We start from the raw sequence: 21,463 nt of genomic DNA, 5'->3' as shown, positions 1-21,463 counted from the left end.
AACATGACATTCTCTACAAAGGAAAAAAGAAAAAAATATCATGATTTAGGAAAAAGCCTCCCATGTTTGAGTTCAAAAAAGAAGGCTCAAGTTAGTGAGTCAGAAAAACACTAGTTCTAGATGAGATATGGGACACGCAAAAGCCAGATCACAAAAGCCTTCATAGTAAGGAATCTGGATTTTCTGAAAATTCTAGTTCTACCAGGAACTTATTCTCTACCTTTGACTAGATGGTCAGACTTGATGGTCCACAGAAAGCAAGCACTATGTTCTAAAGTCGCACTGCCTAACAGAGTAGCTCCCAAGCATGTGAACTAGTCCAAGCTGAGAGATTATAAATGTAAAATATACACCAAAGTTCAAAGCTTGGTACTAAAAAGAGCAGGAAAAGTATCTCACTTATGATTTTTAAATTTATTATACTTTTAAATGATATTTATGTATTATAAAATGTATTAATGTTTAAAATACATTATTATTTAAATATTAGATATATTATTTAATATTATGGATACTGTACTATACATTAATATATTTAGTATATTATTAAAGGTAATTTCACCTATTACTTTTTTCTTTTTTTAGTATGGCTACGAGGATATTTTAAATTACATTTGTGGCAGGAAGCCTGCATGGCTCAGGAGTTGGGCGTTTGCCTTCAGCTCAGGGCGCGGTCCCGGAGTTCTGGGATAGGTCCCCCACATCAGGCTTGCTGCAGGGAGCCTGCCTTCCTCTGCCTGTGTCTCTGCCCATCTCTCTATGTCTCTCATGAATAAATTTTATGTTTCTATTTTATGTTTCTATTGGATAGCACTGCACCAGAAAAAGGGCCCACAAGAGCAGGGATCTTTGTTCTGTTCACTGATGTAACCATGCTGTGCTATAGTTAGCACTTGATAAATAATAATGAACGAATACAGACTTGCAGTTTTGTAAAAAAAAAAAAAAAAAAAAAAAGAAGATGCCACATAAATTAATGGTTTACAGCCAAGGTGGGAGAATGGGAGGGAGGAATGTTGTTTAGGGCCACCACAACGCATCACTATGCAAGGTTGTGGTGCTGTCATATGTACCTGGGTTTTCCCCCTCTCCCCACTCCTGGTATAAAAATTAAAGAGCTTATAGGTGCTACAACAGCAGCACCAATCCATAAAACTGAGTCATGTTTAATTACTTCAATACTGATATTTTCAATTACCTAGACTTCACTTTTTATCCTCGTAACATTCCATTATTTCCAACGAACAAGTCACTAATCCTTCATCAACTCTTTGATTTGTTATCTCTGCTTCTGTACCCTATACTACAGAGCTATAGTAGAGAAAGTTCAGGATTAAATAGACTTGCTATATTTCTGGGTCTCAAGATCTGATTTCAGTGCTGTAAAGAATCTGCCACTAAAGACCTGCCAAAGATCTACTGATTCATGAACTGTCTACCTTTACTAGATGATTTCAAAGGTTCATTCCAACCCTCTGATTCTGTATTTACAAAAGATCTTCATAGTCTTAACAGATAAATAAATTCACACTGATTTAGACATTCATTTTTTTTTATTCTTTTCACAAATATGTACTTCACTGACTCATACAGATTCTGTTAAAGGCAGTAGGTGTTGAAGGTGAGGACATGGACAGTCTCAGTACCTATGAAGCTTATAAGAATACTGAGGGCACTGCCTATATTTGGCCCTGAATTAAGGGTAGAGAGGACAGACCTGGCGCAAATATATAAAGTTTATAAAGTCCCTCTTTCATTATGCTTTTCTCTCTTTGTAATTAACTCCTCCCTTTACTTTAGGGATCACCTCATATCCTGCCCTAATCAAAAAATGGCACAATATCCAATTATTCATACTAGTACATAGATACGTGTTAAAGTGATCTGTAATATAGTTTTATTTTAAGATTCCATTTGAATAATAAAGTTTGAATGAGATATCTACACATTGGGCCTTTTAACTTCAATTATGAAATAAAAGGCTTTTATCCTTGAATACAGTTATTTAAACAACAGTAAACAGTAACATTTTCTAGAACACTGAGATATAATGCTGTCTTATATTTTTATATTACTTTATAGTTTAAAGAGTATTTTATGAGTCTCACAACAACTCAATTAAGTTAACAGAAACACATAGTCCCTTTTTTAGATGAGGAAACAAACTCAGAGAAATAAAGTGGTCTGTCAAATATTATACAAATATTAATTGGTTTCAAAATAGGAGAGTTGCAAGGGAGTTGCAAGGCTTGCTCCAAGGATGATATTCAAATTTTTGACAATTAGTAAAGGCAATGTCTATCAAAACAGTCACCTGCCATAATACTAGTGCTTAACAAGAATAGATCCCAGCCATAAACAAGCAGTAACACTGAGTATCAACCATGAATATCAGGGAAGAACTCCTACTTCACCCTAGCATTCAAATGTGAATTATTGTAAGTGGTGTACCAGCCAAACAAAACAAGTATTCTGTTAATAAATTCTGCAAGTAAGCACACTCACCTGACCTGAAAAGTAACCTTAACTGAGGACATTATAGGTGGCTTAATGAGTATTTCATTGAAAACAGATGCTTAATACCACTAAAACAAACATAGACATCAATGATTTAAACATTTTTAAATGATTTAAATATCTAAGTTATCAAATCAGTAGGCAGAATAGTTTCTCATCAAAGAAAGCAAACAAAAAATTCTGAGGATCAATTAGCTTTGTCTGCATAAAAGCTAGAAGCTCAGAAAACAAAAACACAGAAAATGTAGTAAGATGTTTAGCATACAGAATTATGTAGAACATAAAGAACTCACATTAATCCTTCAGAAAACAATAAAATCCAACAAGTAAATAGGCAAAGAAATAAATATACAATCACAAATATACAAAAACTAAAAATAAAGCTAGTTAACATACACAGAAAATATTAAACTTCACTAATAATCAAAGAAAAGCAAATTAAAACAATGAGATATCAATTATAAAATTATCCCATATGGATCACAATGTTGCCAAGGATAACAGCACATGTGTGGCAGACAGGAAGAATATAAAGCATGTGTGAAAGTGATCTAAGAAGGCAGGAAATAAGAAGGCAGAAGTATTTTCCAATAAGTCCTAGATAATATTAATTCACTGAAAAAACATTTACTGAGTACCTGCTCTACACTGAATTTTTAAAATCTTTAACCTAACCTTATGTGACTCCAATCTAGCATGAAAGACAGACTTAAAAACTCAGAAACTATTATAAAAAATACTTTTCAAAGTGAAATGGGACCACAGCGGAGAGATACTTCATTTAGTGGTATCCATCAAAATTCTTTCCAATGAAAAATTTTATCAACAGAATACTTCATCTGTGGATATAATTAGGTTATCTTTAATACAATAAGGTTTAATTTTATTTCTATCATTATATAAATGAAGGAATGTCATTTTAAAATCATTTGGGGGATCCCTGGGTGGCTCAGTGGTTTAGCGCCTGCCTTCGGCCCAGGGCGTGCGTGATTCTGGAGTCCCGGGATCGGGTCCCGCATCGGGCTCCCTGTGTGGAGCCTGCTTCTCCCTTTGCCTGTGTATCTGCCTCTCTTTCTCTGTGTCTCTCATGAATAAATAAATAAAATATTTTTAAAAATAAATAAAATTATTTGAATTACATTTTATAGTCTATTTTTAAAAGTGAATAAAGGAAGGTGGAAGAGATATAATAAACCATGAATGAAAGACTCAGTAATCAGGGATGGAAATAAGACTTTTATAGCTGAGCTAATACATTAAAAGACAAAGTCTACATCTGGATTCAATATTGGTATGAATTCACTGGCAAATTTAAAAAGAATTTCATTGTACAAAAACAAAAAGATGGTTTTGATAGGTTACTTTTGTTTCTAGAGTCATATGATTAGTATAATATGATACATTTAATATGTCACTGTGTATATGGTTTTGATAAAAATGCACCCACCAAATTGTCTCAAGGGCACATGCACAAGCTGTTTTAAAATATACATACTGCCTTAATGTTTTTATGTCAGTAAAAACAAATTCAAGTGAGCTTTTGTAAGTTCGTACAAAATTAAGAATTTTAATTTTCTAAAAATGAATCTTGACAATCTTACTTAAACCCCACCTTTTGACATAATTACTTATATAAAATAATGCATTAATTCTCTATTTAGTACCTACTGTCTATTAAAATGAAAAAGAATGAAACACACTTCCCCCTTTTAAGGCACAACTATATTTTATTATAAAATTTTAAGTTTCAACTTTCACAGTGACTTCGTAAAGTCTTGAAAACCATTTGATGAAAACTCACCAATGTAATCCTCACACAGTGTTTTAAGCCCTGGATCAAATCTCACCTCTTCATAGAAACCACCCTACACTCCCCAAGTCAGGATTGACCAACAGATGATGATACTGATGATACCGGTAACATCAGCAACAGCTGACATTTACTGAGATTTAACTTTGCCAGCTACATTACAACTATCATTTCATTTGATACGCAAACACAACTGCAGGAGGGTGATACTAACAGGAATTTACTGAGGGCCTGTTATACTGCCCTTACCTTCATGGTGCTCAAAATTTAGTGGAAATGATGGCACAGAAACAAATAATTATAATATTAAGTAATGCCTGTAGCAACAAGATTAGATAGAGGAGCACTCCAGGACAGCAGCTGATAATGCATTACAACCAGTACTCTTAAAATCGAAACCATAAAACTTAACCCTCAACACCTTGAATGATACAGTTCCTGCCAGCCTTGACAAGCTCACCACACCATTCTCCCCACTTCAAGAAGACTCAACTTTTGAGCTGACTCTTGAAGGATGAACAGTTTGTCAGTGAATGCAAAGGCAGGTTAGGGCCAAACTCTGCTTTAAATACCCACAAATTTTTAAGTGGAAAGATGATATGAACCTATGAGAACATTCAGAAAGAAAACTCTGATGGCATGGAAAGCTAGTGTGGGTAAGATAAATCGTAAAATCATTTATAGTGGCAGCAACAGGAGCAGCAGCAAGCAGCTAACAAGTGTGCAACCTTGCTTACAATCCCAATGGACAGTTCTGTGGTAGAATTAATAATGAACATGTTGAGCAAAATTAGATACAATTGGGAAGATGAAGAAGAGTCAGAGCATGCCGTGAAATAGGAAGGCATCAAAAGCAAAATCCATGCTCCATTCATATTTCAAGCTGAAACTGCCCCAACCACTAAAAAATCATATACAACTTAGGTAGCAGCCTCTCAAGTAAAAACAAAATTGTTATTAAAAATGAACTTGCGGGGATCCCTGGGTGGCTCAGTGGTTTGGCGCCTGCCTTTGGCCCAGCGCGCGATCTTGGAGTCCTGGGATCGAGTCCCGCGTCAGGCTCCCGGCATGGAGCCTGCTTCTCCCTCTGCCTGTGTCTCTGCCTCTCTCTCTCTTTATGTCTATCATGAATAAATAAAAAATTTTAAAAATCTTAAAAAAAATAAAAATAAAAATGAACTTGTCCTCTAAACCAGTAGCGCCATTTCTCAGAATGTATCCAAAGGACATAACATAGTATGCCAATACACAAATATAAACGTTCCTGCAGCTTTGATTAGAACAACAAAAACGGAAAAGCTGGAACTCTTTTTGTCCAAAGTACTGAAAGAAATATATGTTGTTACATACACGTGGACCTATATGTACCAGTGTAGGCAGATCTCTAAGATCAGAAGTTAAAGGGAAAAAAGACAAGGAACAGAACACATATACAGTATGAATCCCTTGTGTAAAATATGATATGTGTACATATGTGCTCAAAGGACCCACAAGAAACTGTTAACTGACATTACTTCAAGGAAGTAAAACTGAGGGGCAAGTAAGGAGACACTAATTCCCCTTTCATACTATTTGAAATGTTTATGATGTACTCATAATTACTTACATTTTTTCCTTAATTTATATCATTAAAAGGGTAAGGGGCTCACACACATTCTGGTTCAAAGTACAGAAAACTATGCTATACAATTTTAAAAACTCTCCATCTAAAATTGTTAAAATTAGAGATCTGCTACCTAGGAAGCTAAATTCCTATTTTCTGGAAAATTAACTTATATGCATCTCTTGATTTCCTAAGATTAACCAAGACTTTACTAGATAAGACACAATAATCTTTTAGTATAATTTTCCAATGCTAGAGAACATTCTCTATTTCAACAAGTATCACAAAATTCTTAAACCATTGGCCATTAAAATTACATACTGTTTTAGACATTTTTGTCATGATAGTAATAAAATAGCGATTTAAGTTCATACACAATTTTCCAGGTTACAAAATGTTCTGACATGCAGCATCTTTGTTCCTCACAAGAAAACACTGAGGTAGGTAAAGAAAGTAATATGATATTAGGCCTAATTTAGGCTTAGGCATCTTAAGTTTAGAGAAGTTACACAACTACCCATGGTCCTAAGAGCTACTAAGTAACAATGCAGGAATCCTGGGTCCTTCCACTAAATCATCTCCTTTCAAATAACTATGTCACCATGTACTCAGGGTCTTATTTAAGGCAGGGAGGGAGAGCTCACCGTCCATCTGGCAGTGACAGGCAGTCCACCAGGAGAGGAATGTACCATACAAAAATAAAGTAGATGAAGGTGGGCCTGACTGATGAAAAGGAAACAGAACTGGGACAAATTCCAAGGAGAACAGCAACTAAGGTGAAGACCGGGCGGCTTCCCAATAAGGGCAGCCAAAGAAATAACTTTGTAAGGTTAATTTACTTAGTTAAGGTAGAAGAGAAAGTCTATTGGAAGAACTATATTGTGATGTGGAAAATCATAAAAGTGTGTATAATGCAATCAAAAGATTTAGGAAAGATGTAATGAAGTGTACGTGTATGATGTATTTAATCAGAGATTAAAACCTGGCACATGATTGTTATGAAAAATTTGATAGGTCTAATCCTACAGTGCACAGTCATATTAAATGCTGTGGCTTGGAACTTTAAGAATCAGATGCAAAATACACTTAGAACTCAATTTCACTCTATGGGATACACCAAGTAAGGAGCAAGAATTACTTCCCACACAAAAAGACTCATTCTCCTAAGATTCTAGTACAGCTCTAAACAGTAATAGTACCTGCTCAGGGTAAGAAAATCCTTCTTAAGAAAAGGGATTATAGACATCAGAACTAATACCAGGGTCAGTCCATTGTGGTTCTAATAAGGAACCACGGGTCTTTAAATCCTGATGAACAGACTTCCCAGAAGAAGTCTTACAGCAAACTTTTACTACTGACACAGCAGAAACAAGGTCCCATAGATATCAACAGTTACATCCCTTACTGTGACAGAAGGAGAAAGGGTTAGAGACCCAACAATTTTGACTCCAAATGTCAATAAATACTTCTAACATCTAACATACATTTTTTAAGTTATTTAGAGGTGAGGGTTTCTTTAATTGTTTTATTCTTGATACATTTTGCTTTGATTTGCGTTTTAGTAAATATATAGAATTATTCATTACATTTTGCCATTTTAACACCCATTCACCCTTCTCCTGCTAACATATTCTGATTCCCCTTAGTAAATTACTACTTCCCCATCCTCAGAATATGTATCTCTACTACTCAGCTTCATCCTAGCTCCAGGTTAGACACAGATCAAGATGACATGCTCAGAGAAAGGCACATGACCCATCCAGAAGCAATGAAGCACAAGAATCCTTGCTGGATTTCATATGAGGCAAAAATCTGTTGGAGACAAGACTCAATACAGAGGTATCAAAATAAAAAGATGAATTAAAGTAACTCCTTTCACCCTGAATCAGCCATACATGAAATTAGCTCTACAAAGATTTTTAGTTATGTGAGCAAATAAATTCCCATTTTGGCTTAAACCAGTCTAGGCTGGGTTTTCTTATACTTATAACTAAAAAGTGATAGTAAACTTGAAGTTGATACCAAAAAGTGGGGAAGCTTCTAGAAAAGAGGTTTGTATAAAGCACAAACCACTGACCAACTCTAAAACTACTAAAAGTTATTCCAGATATTTAACAGCATAAGATTTCTGAAGCTGATTTCTATATTCTGCCCCGTTCCAGAATATGATACTGGGAACCAGGAAAATAGCATAATCATGTTTTTTAAAAGAACGTGCAGGGTTTTTTAAGTCCCTTCTTTACCTTCATTTCCTAGTACCACTTCCCCCAGCTAATAAATGCTTACTCCAAATCGTATCAATATTACATTCAGACTTCTCATTTTACAGAACTCCTTGAATGCTTCAGTGCCCATTAGTTTTTATGGCATACATGACATAATCACAGACAATGGTGATCAAACAACTTACTAAAAACCAGTGGTTTAGAGAAAGTTGAGGAGTTAAGTAGCAATCTCTGAAATAACCTAAATCTCAAAGGTAATACTTAAGGTTACATGTAAGACTTTATCTGAACAACCATCAAGCCTCAGATTCCAACTTCCTTACAATCAAAGTTTCTTCCCCTCTTACTCTTTCTCTCTTGGGAAAAAGAATACCTACAATTTAATGGGGCTTATAGGTATTCAACATGAGGAAAGACTGGAAAAAAGAGCAGAGTAACTCCCTCCCACCCCTCACCAATCTATCTCCTCCTACCCCAAAGAAAGAAGGGTTGAGGGTATAAAATAGCCAAGGTTTTAAACAATAAAAAATTTATGGGATTTTTCCAGAAGAACACAAATCTGCTCAACACATAGTACATACATTAGAAAACATAACTAGAATATTTTAGCCATTATTATATACAAAAGGGCAGGGAGAGGCTGTCTTCATGAAATCTGGATTGCAGATGTTTGGCAAAAAAAAAAGGATTAATAATCTATCACAAAGTCCCACAACTAGTGATTCAAAATGAAAGCTTTCACTACTTACACCATATGTAAATATACATATATACACGCTGCTTATAATCCCTTGATCTGAAGAGAAAGAGAACTGATACTCTACTGTGAAAATGGTCAGTGGGCAGACATTTTAAAATCCTTTCCCACATGAAAAGATTCCTGAAAAAGAGATCAGAAGACAACAGAAAAGCACTCAATATATATGGAGTTGTAAATCCTATATGAACTAGTATCTATTACACAAAGAGAGAGCATGCAACAAAGTGATTAGGGAAGTCAAACATGAATTAGTCCAATAACAGAGAGGCAAATATAAACCCCCAAAAAGCACTTTATGGAATAGAAGCCCATACAAATCAAAAAGATGCCTATTATTATCAATGAAACAATATTAAACTTTGAAACTCCAAATAAATCTTAAGTCAATAAAAAATTGGTATGACTTCACTGAGGAAAAAAAATCTATCTTAAGTAAAACAAAATACATATCAAGGCAGAACATATATTTTTAAAATACAATAAATCACAATTTACTAAAAAGATCATATGTACAAGGCATTAACTCTAAGTGCACTAAGATAAAAAACACCGTAGTCTATTGTGAATAGCCACTGTTTGATTCTATTAAAGAACCCTTCACTGTACCTAAGAATGTAGCCCTCTTATTAAGTCTATATCTCCCTCGAAACAAAGATAATTCAAAGTACTCATGGTAGATGCTAGGATTCTGTTCTTGATTCCATAGTCCTCTTTATATTCTGCTCAAACACATCTGATCGCAAAGACATTCCCATCTATATAAGTGAGATGACAGGATGATGATGACAGTAGCAAGAACAAATACCTACAGGGCTTTTTATGTGCTAGGTGATATTCCTTGCATTTTATATACTTAATTGTCAGAACAACTCAGTGAAGTAGGGTGGTCTTCTTATCTCATTTAGTAGATGCAGAAAATGAGTTAGAGAAGAAAGTTGCCCAAGTTCACATACCCAATATATAGCAGAACCAGATTCAAACCCACAAACTCTGCCTCCAGAATCTGTGCTCTTAATTACTACAGTTTAATTCCAGTAGTTTGATATAATTTTAACCCTTTCTTTCCCTCTAATCTACTTACCACTCTATGATTCAGTTTCCCACCTACAACATGGGTCAATAATAGTTCTTATTCATACAGTTGTTAATCCTTATATGAGGATTAAATGCAAAACCATACATGTGGTTAGAATAGTGCCTGACACATACCAATACTATATAAATAGTACTGCTCACAAAATATCTATCAAAAATCTGTCACTGAAGTTGAGAATCAGTTATAAAACTAACAGTGAGAATTTACCAAACAGAATGGTCTTAAAGTGTCCTTCACACTTCTAAAGAGGTGATGTTTAAATAAAACTTGGCTTTCCCAATTATTTTCATAATAAAACAGACCAACATAAGCCTTGAGGAAAACACATACACATAACTTAGGAATTGCTTTCTTCAGTCTGGAACAACTTCTCCATTATTCTTGTTCCTTCATTGAGCCCCCCCTCCCTCACCCACTACACACACACACACACACACACACACACACACAACATCACAGAAATATATCTCAACTGGGTATAGGTAAATACTAAAATTTTCTCTTATATACCAAGATAAATGTTTATACATGTTTTAAGACACATAATTTATTTGGTATTTTAATGTTGTTCTCATCTGGACAACTGGGTCCTACGTATTCTGAAAGGGTTCAGCCAGAACACTGCTCTCAGTTTGCCTTTACCAAAGAGCTAGAGAATTATGGAGACAGAAAGAATGATAGCAATCTTCTAGTCCAAGCTCTAATACTGATCAAGATTTAGATTTGCTTCTAATTTTCTGTTGTGACAACATTCTTGCCTATGCCTCACTGTACAACTGTGCTAGAGTTTCTCTAAGTACAGATGAAAGAGGAGAATTGCTGGAGGATCCCAAAGTCTGGATGGATTCAAACTTTTAAGGGATTATCAAATGACTCCTCAAAAGTAGTTGTACGAAACACCTAAAAATATGAAAGCTATATAAAATACACATAAGGCAAGGGGTGGAGGGGGGATATCGCTGATTCAGGTTCAAAAGCTAACCTAAATTTGTAATTAATTTTAGTTATTTGTCTCTCCTTCTCCTGAAACCTCATTAAGCTGATAGAGACTTTTGAAAATAAATAAATAAATAAACTAATAACAAAAGAATCATCACAAGAGAGTTTAATGACTTTGGAAGCATTCTATGGCAAGATCCACAGCCAAGAGGCAAAAAAGGAGTGTGCAACAAAAGGAGTGATTGCCAAGTAAACTCCAAGAGGCTCCACCACTGGGGAGGTTGGGCAGGAGTAAGAAGGGATGGAAATGGCAACTAGCTTTTTCATAGAAGCTGAAAAGAAGAAAATAGAATAAGAAAAGAAAAGAAGAAAATGGAATCCTTACTCTACCCCTACCCTCATCCCCATATATGCAGATGACATGCATTCTGGCACTTAACCCACATGGGAGCAGAGTGAGAGGCTCCTCTCTCAATAAATTGAACAAACTGCTCTGTAGACCCTTCCCCGAAAAGCCATCTCCCAGTCCATTCACCCTAAAATTATATCTGCCAGTCAAAAAGCATTGCCCAATGTTTCCAGTGAGTGCTGGTCAGCCTTCCTGCTGACCTTTGCCATGGGCAAGACCAGAACAGAGGAAACAACCACCCCAGAGGAAGTAAAGATGATTCGGGAAACAGGAAATAACTTTTTCAAAAACTTATTTTTCTTAGAGTGATGAGAAAAACTTTTGCATCCATGCCTCAACATCAAGATGTTACAAAAAAAGACAAATGAAAAATGAAAGAGTTCTTATAAATTAAAATATACTCCTGAAATAAGAAATTCAGTTAGAAGAGTCACAAAATAAAGTAGAAAAAATCACCCCCTACCAACTCCCCAAAAGGTAAAAAGACCAAAAAAAACAAAAACAAAAAAAATCTAGGAGGAAAAAACAAAAGAATAAAATTCAGAAGATTCATCATCCAGTGAAGAAAACAGAGGAGGAGCTTATTAAAGAAAGTGTTCCAAATCTGAAAAAAAGACAAAAGTGCTATTTGAAAAGAATTGAGTGCTGAGCATAACTAATAAAAAGGACTCACACCTAGTAGGTACATCCTTGTGACACATCTTATTCCTTGTGCAGTATCAGGAACATCAAGATAAAAAGAAAAGTCTAAAAAGTTCCAGATTTGGGGGGTTTGGAGGAGGAGGCAGGTAAGAGGCCTACAGATAAATAAGACTCTGAGAGGCATTAGCTATAACATTAGCAACATCAGATGCTAGAAGATAATAGATGAAAGCCCTCAAAGCTCTCAGAGAAGCTGATTTTCAATGTAAATTTCTACATAAGCTATCAATCAATCAACTGTGAAAGCAAAATAAAGACATTTTCAGACATGCGGGATTCAAATAGTTGACCTCTTATTCTTGTACCATGAAGAAGATAGTTTAGGAAGAATACAAAACAAGGGTGAAAACCAAGGAAATAGGAAATACACAAGAAAATGATGGCACTAACCCAAAAGTCCAGTGAAAAGAAATTCCAAGGATGCAGCTGTACAGCAGACCTAAAAAGCAATGAGTCCACATTAGAACAAGAAATCAGGAAGCTCCAAAGAATGTCTTCTCAAAGAAGAATCACATAAATTCCAGGAAACAGGTAAAATGATTAAGAAGGTAGAAGACATTAGCAAAATGATAAAGATGGCATATGCTGCTTCTCTAAACATGAAGGAAAAAAACAAAAGGAATAACTCTAGGAAAAACAAAAAATTATACAGCAACATCATGATCCTAACATAGATCCATCAATCTACAACATGGCAATGATTTTGAGCAATTATGTGTGAGAAAAATAAATCCATTTAAACCAGATGCTGTTCTCCTTCAGGTGACCTAGAAGTGTGACACCTCAACTTTTAGAGAGGGAAATATAATTTTAGCATATCATTGTTTCCTCTTTCAAGATGTCCTTTGCCCTCTCTCTTCTCATTCATTCATTCATCCATTCATGCTAACAAATATTTACTGAGCATCCTGCATGCCAGGCACTGTGCTAGGAATGGAGATAAAGCAGTGAACAATGAAGATAAAAAACCCTGCCCTGGGGGAGCTTGCATTCTAATGATACATGACTCCTCCTCTTCCAAGAATCTATTAAGCAGTTTTATCTCCTAAGGAGCTTTCTCTGAACTTCTGTGTTAGGCTAAGTGCTTTTCCTTTACTGCTCCCAAAGAATTCTAATAACTCTTTATATATAAAGAGAGTCGAAATCAGCTTTTTATATAGGTATTACCTCAACAATGCAACAACAGCAAAATTTCTTAAATTTATTAAAGTTATTTGTACCTCTACTGAAGAGCCCTGTACCTAGATCCATAAATGTTTTGAACCTTTCCATTCAACTGAAGTGTAAATAAAACTGCCAAGTAAAATGTAAAGCAATATAGATGTTGTTTATTATTTAACAGATAGGAAGCTAAAGTCTCTGTCAGGTTAATGACTTGCTCAGATCATAAAACTAGTCTATGAAAAAGCCAAAACTAAAATCCATAGTGCTAGGTTAAATTAAAGTAAGTGGTCAAATCAAAAAATGGGCCAAAATGGGAGAGAATAACCTCAAAACTTTATTTTCTTAAAACTTTCCCAAGTACACGACAGATGTCTAACACAGAGACTCCATTTTCTTCCATATGTCAAGGCACAGCTTAACAATTACATAAAGACCATTGTGAAAGCCTCAAAAATATAATCTACTTTTTAAAAGCTTCAATTTCATAGAGTTGTGTATTTCCACTTTGCAGTATATATAATACTTGAAATGCATAAATGTTTAGATGTTAAGTGATAACTGATATAAAATATATTCATTTTAAAATATTTCTTCACAAGGAAATCTTCAAACTTATTCCCATAAATATATTATTTATTACAATATTAGACTTTTTTCTTTTTAAACCTGAAAACACTAAAAATAAAGTATGCTTATATTAACTTCCATTAATAAAAGCAACGAAAAGGAAAAGGTTTCGTTCGTAGACATCTATTAAGGTTAAAGTTATCAAGATAGGCATTTATAAAATTAAACAAATTAAATTCATGTACATAGAGAAGTTCTGTAAAAATAAGGAACTTAATGGAATAAACTATTTCACACATTCCAAGGTCTCTGGTAAACACACTTTCTATGGCCTTTGCTATAGGAACTTATCTGTTCAATAACCTATAATATTACAAACAAATAGAAGTAGCCATGCAAATTACAACTTAGCTACAAAAATAGAACACTTAATAGATGAAGAGAGTTGCTTTATATTCATAGGACAAGCAGCCAAGGAATTGATCCTGTTTCAGTTCAACAAACATTTATCAAAGCTTTGTTAGATGCCAGAAGCTACTCCAGCACTTGTAATATTTCCATAAAGAATTATAAAAATGTCTGTCCTTGGGTGGCTTATGGTAGGGGAAGGCAACTGCAACTATTTTCCTAAACACTAAGAGCTGACTAATTAAATGTGACTTCTAGATATCACAGCAGGGTTATCTACACATAGGTTTCACCACACTTAAAAGATGGGTCAAAATAATGTAATTATTTTTGAAAAATAGTCAATTACTAAAATATACAATATTAGGACTTGAGTTGTTTGTGAATTTGATCACAGAAATCAGAGGATTTAACTCACATATGTTTATAGATCTCCCAACATTTAGTAGCTGAGTCAATGAATACTAACTAAACAGTGATTTTTATTCATAATGCAACCAGAAGACTCAGAGAAACTTTTAGCACCCACTAGAATACAAAAGGGTTTAACCTTCATCCTATCTCTAGTACCAATACCACTGATTAGCACAATTACCATTCATTACCAGCTCAGACGCCAACTCTGATCTGCCCCATGGTACACAGCAACATTTAAACAGATATAACTCCAGCCCTTTGCTGCTCAGCCTCAATTCCAATCACTGGAATATTCCTAACTAACTCCTACACCTAATTCTATGCCTTTATCTTTTCTTGGATGTTTCCCAAAGGAAAAGTATAGGCCAAAGTATAAAACCTCTGGAAGAGATATTTTGAAGCTCCTTTTTTAATATCTATTCCAACAATAAGATAACTGGTTTTATGACTTTTAAAATATATGAAGCACTCATATAATCACCAGCAAACTGTCAGAGAATCCTGAAAACTGTAAGAAAAATGCCAACAACAATAACAAAAAGATAAGCACAAAAAGGAATAAACGAGCCAATACACATATAAAAAGGTGCAAAGGCTACTTACTGGTCAAAATATGTGAAAAAAAATTAATAATAATAGTAAAAATTATAATAATAATAGTAGCTAGAATTTATTATGCCCTTTCTTTATGTGTGAATATACAGTAAAGACTTACCTAATTAATTAATCAACCAATTATATAAGAAACTACTCAGGAAAACAGAAAAAGTTCCAGAGCAGATGTGATGTTAGCTCGTCCCTCATAGATACAAATTCACTAGGCAAAGCCTGGGGTCAAGGCAAGCACTCAATGGTGGAAGAAAAGATGAGGTAATAACATTTACAAAAACACCATAATATGAATCCAGTCTTTATTCTAGGAGCCATTTCTATTGTAAAGTGCATAATAAAAGTGACAAGTTATGAAACTGCACAGAGAAGAGGGAGGTTAAGACATAAACAGCACTATATTTTAAGCTAAACAAATTAACTTAAATTTTTTATAGGTATGTAACTTAATCAGATTTGTTTTATCCTATACCTTTAATTTTCAAGAAAATATTTGATCAATACCAGATATCAACTGATAATTAAAATTCAGCAATACTTCATTTCTAATGAAGTATCTTTCAAAGACAAGCACAATTCTACAAAAAGTATATTACTTGAGTGGTCTTCCAGCACAATTCTACAAAAAATACATTACTTGAGTGGTCTTCCAAAAGTCATTACTTTTAAATCAAAAATGAAAATAAACTGCCAACCTAGAATTCTTTACCCAGCAATTTTATCATTCAAAAAATGAAGTTAAGTAACATTTTTACCTATCGCCATCATACCCACATAAAAGAGAGCACTGAAGAACATGTTCTTCAAGCAACTGTGAAATACAGGAAAGAATACAGAACAACAAAAAGCAAAAAAAAACTGACAGTATAAATAAAAAGAAGAATGTCCTGTGCTGTTTAAAATGAATTAAATAGATGCACTAAATCAATAAATTAAAAGAAACAACAAACCATGTAACAAAAACAAAAGAGCATATAAACTCTAAAAAAGTAAAAGTTCCCGTACTCTAAGGAAAAAATTGATTGTTCTGTGACCATGAAAACAATTGAGTTTTAACAGATCAAGGACAACTGTTTCACTGGTCACATTTCTAAAAGCCAGTCGATTAACAGGTAATAGTCACACCTTTGAAATTCAGACAAGAGGACTATCACTCCAGTGATCATTCCTATAAAATGATCAAATACTTACAATGCCTAGTCATTAAATAAAAAAGATACAAATCTTTATATTGCTAAACTTCCCAGTAGTAGTACTCTTTTTCAATTATATATATATATATATATATATATATATATATATATATATATATATATATATATATATAAAAGAAAATCAGGATGCAAATATTCTTGAGATCTAACAGGAGCTGTTATCAAGGCAACTGAGAATCAAATTCTCCCCATTAACTCCAAACTCAAGGATAACTGTTCTGTGAGAATAAATTATTCCAAATGTAGGACTCCCCATACATATTCAGTGGATTCTATCTTCCAAAAATGAATGTGAGTAGGGTAAAATATTCCCTTTGCTAACTGGCAAAGGAGATTCCTGAGGATAATGATTCATCCATATCCGTATTTTAGAACTATACTATACCTTCACAGTTTGCAATTACTGGTAACAACATAATAAAGTACTTGAATAAAATACTTCCTATCTATTCACAATGGTAACATTTACATTTAAAACCAAGAAAACAGATTTTTCCATTTCACACACTTTTATTTCATATTTCTAATACTTGATAATTTTAAATACCAAGTGTACTAAGTTTAGCCCTGAAATGATTTTTAAACACTTCTCTAAAGTATAATTATTTTCAATTAGAGCACTGTTCTGTCACTCAAGAGTCATCTGATTTACATAAATACTAGTTAAGCACCATAGAAATTCTAAAATATATAATTAGAATGACACAAATCACCTAATTCATTCTGTCAAAACAGGGATTATTTTAAGTTCTATTTCACTTCTTTAAGTTCTACTTCACTTCTTTAAAAAGAAATCATATTTACTTTATTTTCTCTAACAGAAAAAAAAATTAGTAGGAAAAACTTACAACATACTTCCCCAATCAAACCTTAAAATGATTCTGGTTAACCACTAATTGACTCAAGTAGTTAAGTATTTTTCTGAATGTATTTTACTTAAATATGTCTGACAACATACAATAATGTCATGTAGTAATTAGGTTACTGTTCTACAGTATTATAAATTATTTCACTGATTATTATTCTTACTCATTCACAGATAAAAAGGTCACTTTTGTCCTTATATCCAAGTAAATTAGATGCACTTCTAGCATAAAGTAAATAATTTTGTTAATAGCTCTTACTTATGGTTAAAGCATAACCATAAAAAGCTATTATTGGGGATCCCTGGGTGGCTTAACAGTTTAGCGCCTGCCTTTGACCCAGGGCATGATCAGGAGTCCCCCAATCAAGTCCGGCATCCAGCTCCCTGCATAGAGCCTGCCTCTCTCGCTCTCTCTCTCAATGTGTCTCTCATGAATAAATAAAGAAAATATTTTTTAAAAAAGCTATTATTAAATAACACATTTCACTAACCTGAATTCACAGACACACACTAGCTAGCTTTGTCATTTTCAAACCCCCAAACAATATTTGGGAAAATAAAGACAAAAAATGTTTTTATATTATTTTTTAACACTCAGAAACATAAAACCTTAATTGTTTACCACAGATTATAACACAGAAAACACAAAAAAATACTATAAATATTATGAACTTGAAATAAAACTCTAGCCATAATTTATTGAACTCACATTAATAAAGAATATACATACTGATTCCAAATGAAGAAGTGGAGTTCCTGGTAGATTCTAGGTGACTTATCAAAAATTTCCTAACAAATAAACAATCATATGACTCTCAAATTTGCCATACAAAGATATATGGCTAGTTCTCAGACCTCATACTAGATCCTTTCACAATGTAAAACCTTTTCTTTTTTCACACTGATATTTTCTTTGTAACAAAATACTACCTAGTTAGATTCCTAAGTATGAATCTTTAGAAATGAGATTAGCAAAACAATTTAAAAATACTTACCGTCTTGTTTCGTAATCTAATTATGTCCGAGACAGAGCCAGCGCCGCAGTACTCCATAACAATCCAGAGGTCTGTGTTCTTAAAATAACTGCCATAGTACTTTACAACATATGGGCTAAAGAAAAATACATACACAATTAAACTTAATTTCCAAAGAAAATTATTTCTTAATCCCAATATAAGTATTTTCAACATTTCATAATGTCCCAATAAGTAAATATCTATTGTACATCAAATTGTCTATATGTAGGGTTTATATAATTAGGTTTTAATTCACGGATGAAATTTAACGGGATTACAAAGCAGAGTAGGCCCAAATGCTTTGAGTGATTCCCAAGAACATAAGGCTTGGTTCTGGCAAAGGACTTGGTATATAACATAAGGAACAAATGAAAATATTGTCCTTTAACTAAAGCATTTTAAATATAAATCTTAAATAAATAAATAAATAAATAAATAAATAAATAAATAAAAATAAATATAAATCTTTAGGGGAATTTGCACTCAGATATTAATACTCAACTCTAAAATACTCTAATTCAACAAAGTCAACAAAATTATTTTCAATTCTCTTTTATTTGGGCCTTAAAAATTCCAGAGATAAGTAATTACAACTATTTTGCTTTAAATTCAGATTACTAAAATTAATCATTTAAAATATTTATTTAAAGAAAAGATTTTATTTATTTATTTATTCATGAGAGACACAGAGAGAAAGGAGAGATGCAGAGACACAGGCAGAGGGAGAAGCAGGCTCCATTCAGGAGCCCGATGTGGGACTAGATCCTAGGACTCCAGGATCATGCCCCAAGCCAAAGGCACTCAACTGCTGAGCCACCCAGGCGTCCTTTAATTTAAAATATTTCTGAAGTTTTATGTCTTTCAGAGCAGAATAAACTATGTTTATAGCCTGTTTTTAGGAAGACTTAGAAAGGAACAAAGAGTCATATATTTATTTATTTAATATTTAATATTTATTTAATATTTACTAAGAGCAAGCTATATACACTGATATGTAAGACATCTTGCCCAACTCAAAGAGGCAGAGTACCATATTCATAGAATACGTAAGATAAAAATACAAGTAGCATAAACTAAGTAGTAGACAGCTTAAACACCACAAGAACTAAAATAAGGAAATGGCAGGGCCAGCAGAAAGAACCTGTAGAAAGGGAGGGATTTTAACTATGAAAGAAAGGTTAAAACTCTACAATATGAGTGGAGAAAAGATAAGAACATTCTAGGAAAAAGAAAAACTATAAGTAAAGGCACAAAATAGAAAGGGAAAAAAACAAGAATGGCATAGAGGACAACTTGTTCAAAAGATATTTTTAACCAGTAGAGTTTATCATGAAAAGTGGCATCAGTGTAAGATAAATAAAATATAAAAATCAAATTAGCAAAAAATAATAATAAAAGGAAGTATTACAAAATATGACATAAAGAGACCACCAAAAAGGAGCTCAAAAGAAAGCAATCAGGGAAGACTTCTCAGTGGAGCCTTTAATTTTCACTAAGTCTTCAAGTCAAGGGTAGAGTAGACTGGTTGAAGCTTAAGTATTTAAACTAAAAAGGTACCTACAAAGCTAGGATTCAATCCTTTTTTATCCTTCTGCTCCTGGTTACCTCTTGTATAGAGTTGCTTCCCAACTGGTCACCTTGTCATAGTTTTCTCCCCCATTCAAATCTATGTTCCATATAGTTGACAAGGTTACCTTCCTTTAAAACAAGAGTAAAATAAACTGGCATATTGTTCTCCCATTAAAAAAAAAAAAAGAAAAAAGAAAAAAAAAAAAAAAGAAAAATTTACTTAAAAAAGAAAACCTCCAATGCCTCTCCATTATTAAAAGGAAAAGATCTTAACTGCTCTTTATCACATACAAGAGCTTTCAAAATCTACCTCTCCACCTATATCTCTCATTACTCCCCACCTCACACCTTAAATTTGCAGACATATTCAACTCTGGTAGGTGCTGGCAATGGAAAGTAAATATCAGAAGTTCCTCAGTGTTCACTGAATCACTGAAGAAAAGTGCTTGTTTACAAACAAATGAAACTAATCTTTAACACACCCAGAACCTCAACCTATGGGAAACATAAAAATGTCTTCTTTACATACATGTTTTTGGGGTGTAAGTACCAGTGTAGAAACCTTTCCAGGGAGTACTGCTCCTACACACCTAACTATGTATCAGAAACACCTGTGACCCAGGTCCCACACCTTAGGGATTCCAATTTCAGTAGGTTTTTTTTTTCCAAAGATCTTACTTATTCATGAGAAACAGAGAGAGAGGCAGAGACACAGGCAGAGGGGGAAGCAGGCTCCATGCAGGGAGCCCGACGTGGGACTCGATCCCGGGTCTCCAGGATCACATCCCGGGCTGAAGGCAGCGCTAAACCGCTGAGCCACCCGGGCTGCCCTCAGTAGATCTTTTAAAAGTTCTATTGGCAACTCTGATACAGGCCCACAGTTAAACCTCACTCCAGAAGAATATCCTTCAAAGAACTTCTTTAAATATTAACCTTCTCATTCAAAATTAAGTAGCAATGAATTCAGGATTATGTTGACTGAAAAACACAAAGAAAACATATATTTTATCTTGCAGGTCTAAGGGCAGGACTGACAGCCCTTAGGAAAATTAGGGATTTTAACGTGGGTGGCTACCTGAAAAAGCAACCCTATCTCTCTTTAACAAGGGAGTCAAGGGATCCCTGGGTGGCTCAGTGGTTTAGCACCTGCCTTCAGCCCAGGGCATGATCCTGGAGACCCGGGATTGAGTCCCACATTGGGCTCCCTGCATGGAACCTGTTTCTCTCTCCGCCTGTGTCTCTGCCTCTCTCTCTCTCTCTCTCTGTGTGTCTCTCATGAATAAATAAATAAAATAAAATAAAAATAACAGTGAGTCAAGAGGACAGCTTTGGGGACAAGTAAAATTCTCTTCAAAAAATACTTTGTGGGGGGCAGCCCAGGTGCCTCAGAGGTTTAGCGCCACCTTCAGCCCAGGAAGTGATCCTGGAGACCCGGGATCGAGTTCCACATCAGGCTCCCTGTGTGGAGCCTGCTTCTCCCTCTGTGTCTCTGCCTCTCTCTCTCATGAATAATGAGAGAGTCTCATACGTCTCATAAGTTTCATAAGACTCTCATAAGTCTCTCATGAATAAA

The 21,463-nt window shown here is 34.2% G+C and overlaps 1 protein-coding gene across 2 annotated transcripts in view; it reads right to left on the bottom strand.

The window, feature by feature from the left end:
• STK3 (serine/threonine kinase 3) overlaps window positions 1-21,463 on the bottom strand; it is a 277,498-nt gene that overhangs the window by 202,698 nt on the left and 53,337 nt on the right. For both annotated transcript variants that reach the window (XM_041768971.1, XM_041768972.1), the window contains exon 4: window positions 18,301-18,415. In XM_041768971.1, coding sequence (XP_041624905.1) covers window positions 18,301-18,415 — 115 coding nt within the window. The remainder of the gene's footprint in view (window positions 1-18,300; window positions 18,416-21,463) is intronic.

This window comes from Vulpes lagopus, chromosome 9, assembly GCF_018345385.1.
Source record: "Vulpes lagopus strain Blue_001 chromosome 9, ASM1834538v1, whole genome shotgun sequence".
In the NCBI taxonomy this organism is placed as follows: Eukaryota; Metazoa; Chordata; class Mammalia; order Carnivora; family Canidae; genus Vulpes; species Vulpes lagopus.
The sequence above is the reverse complement of the archived record's forward strand: the minus strand, read 5'-3'. Positions and strand labels throughout refer to the sequence as shown.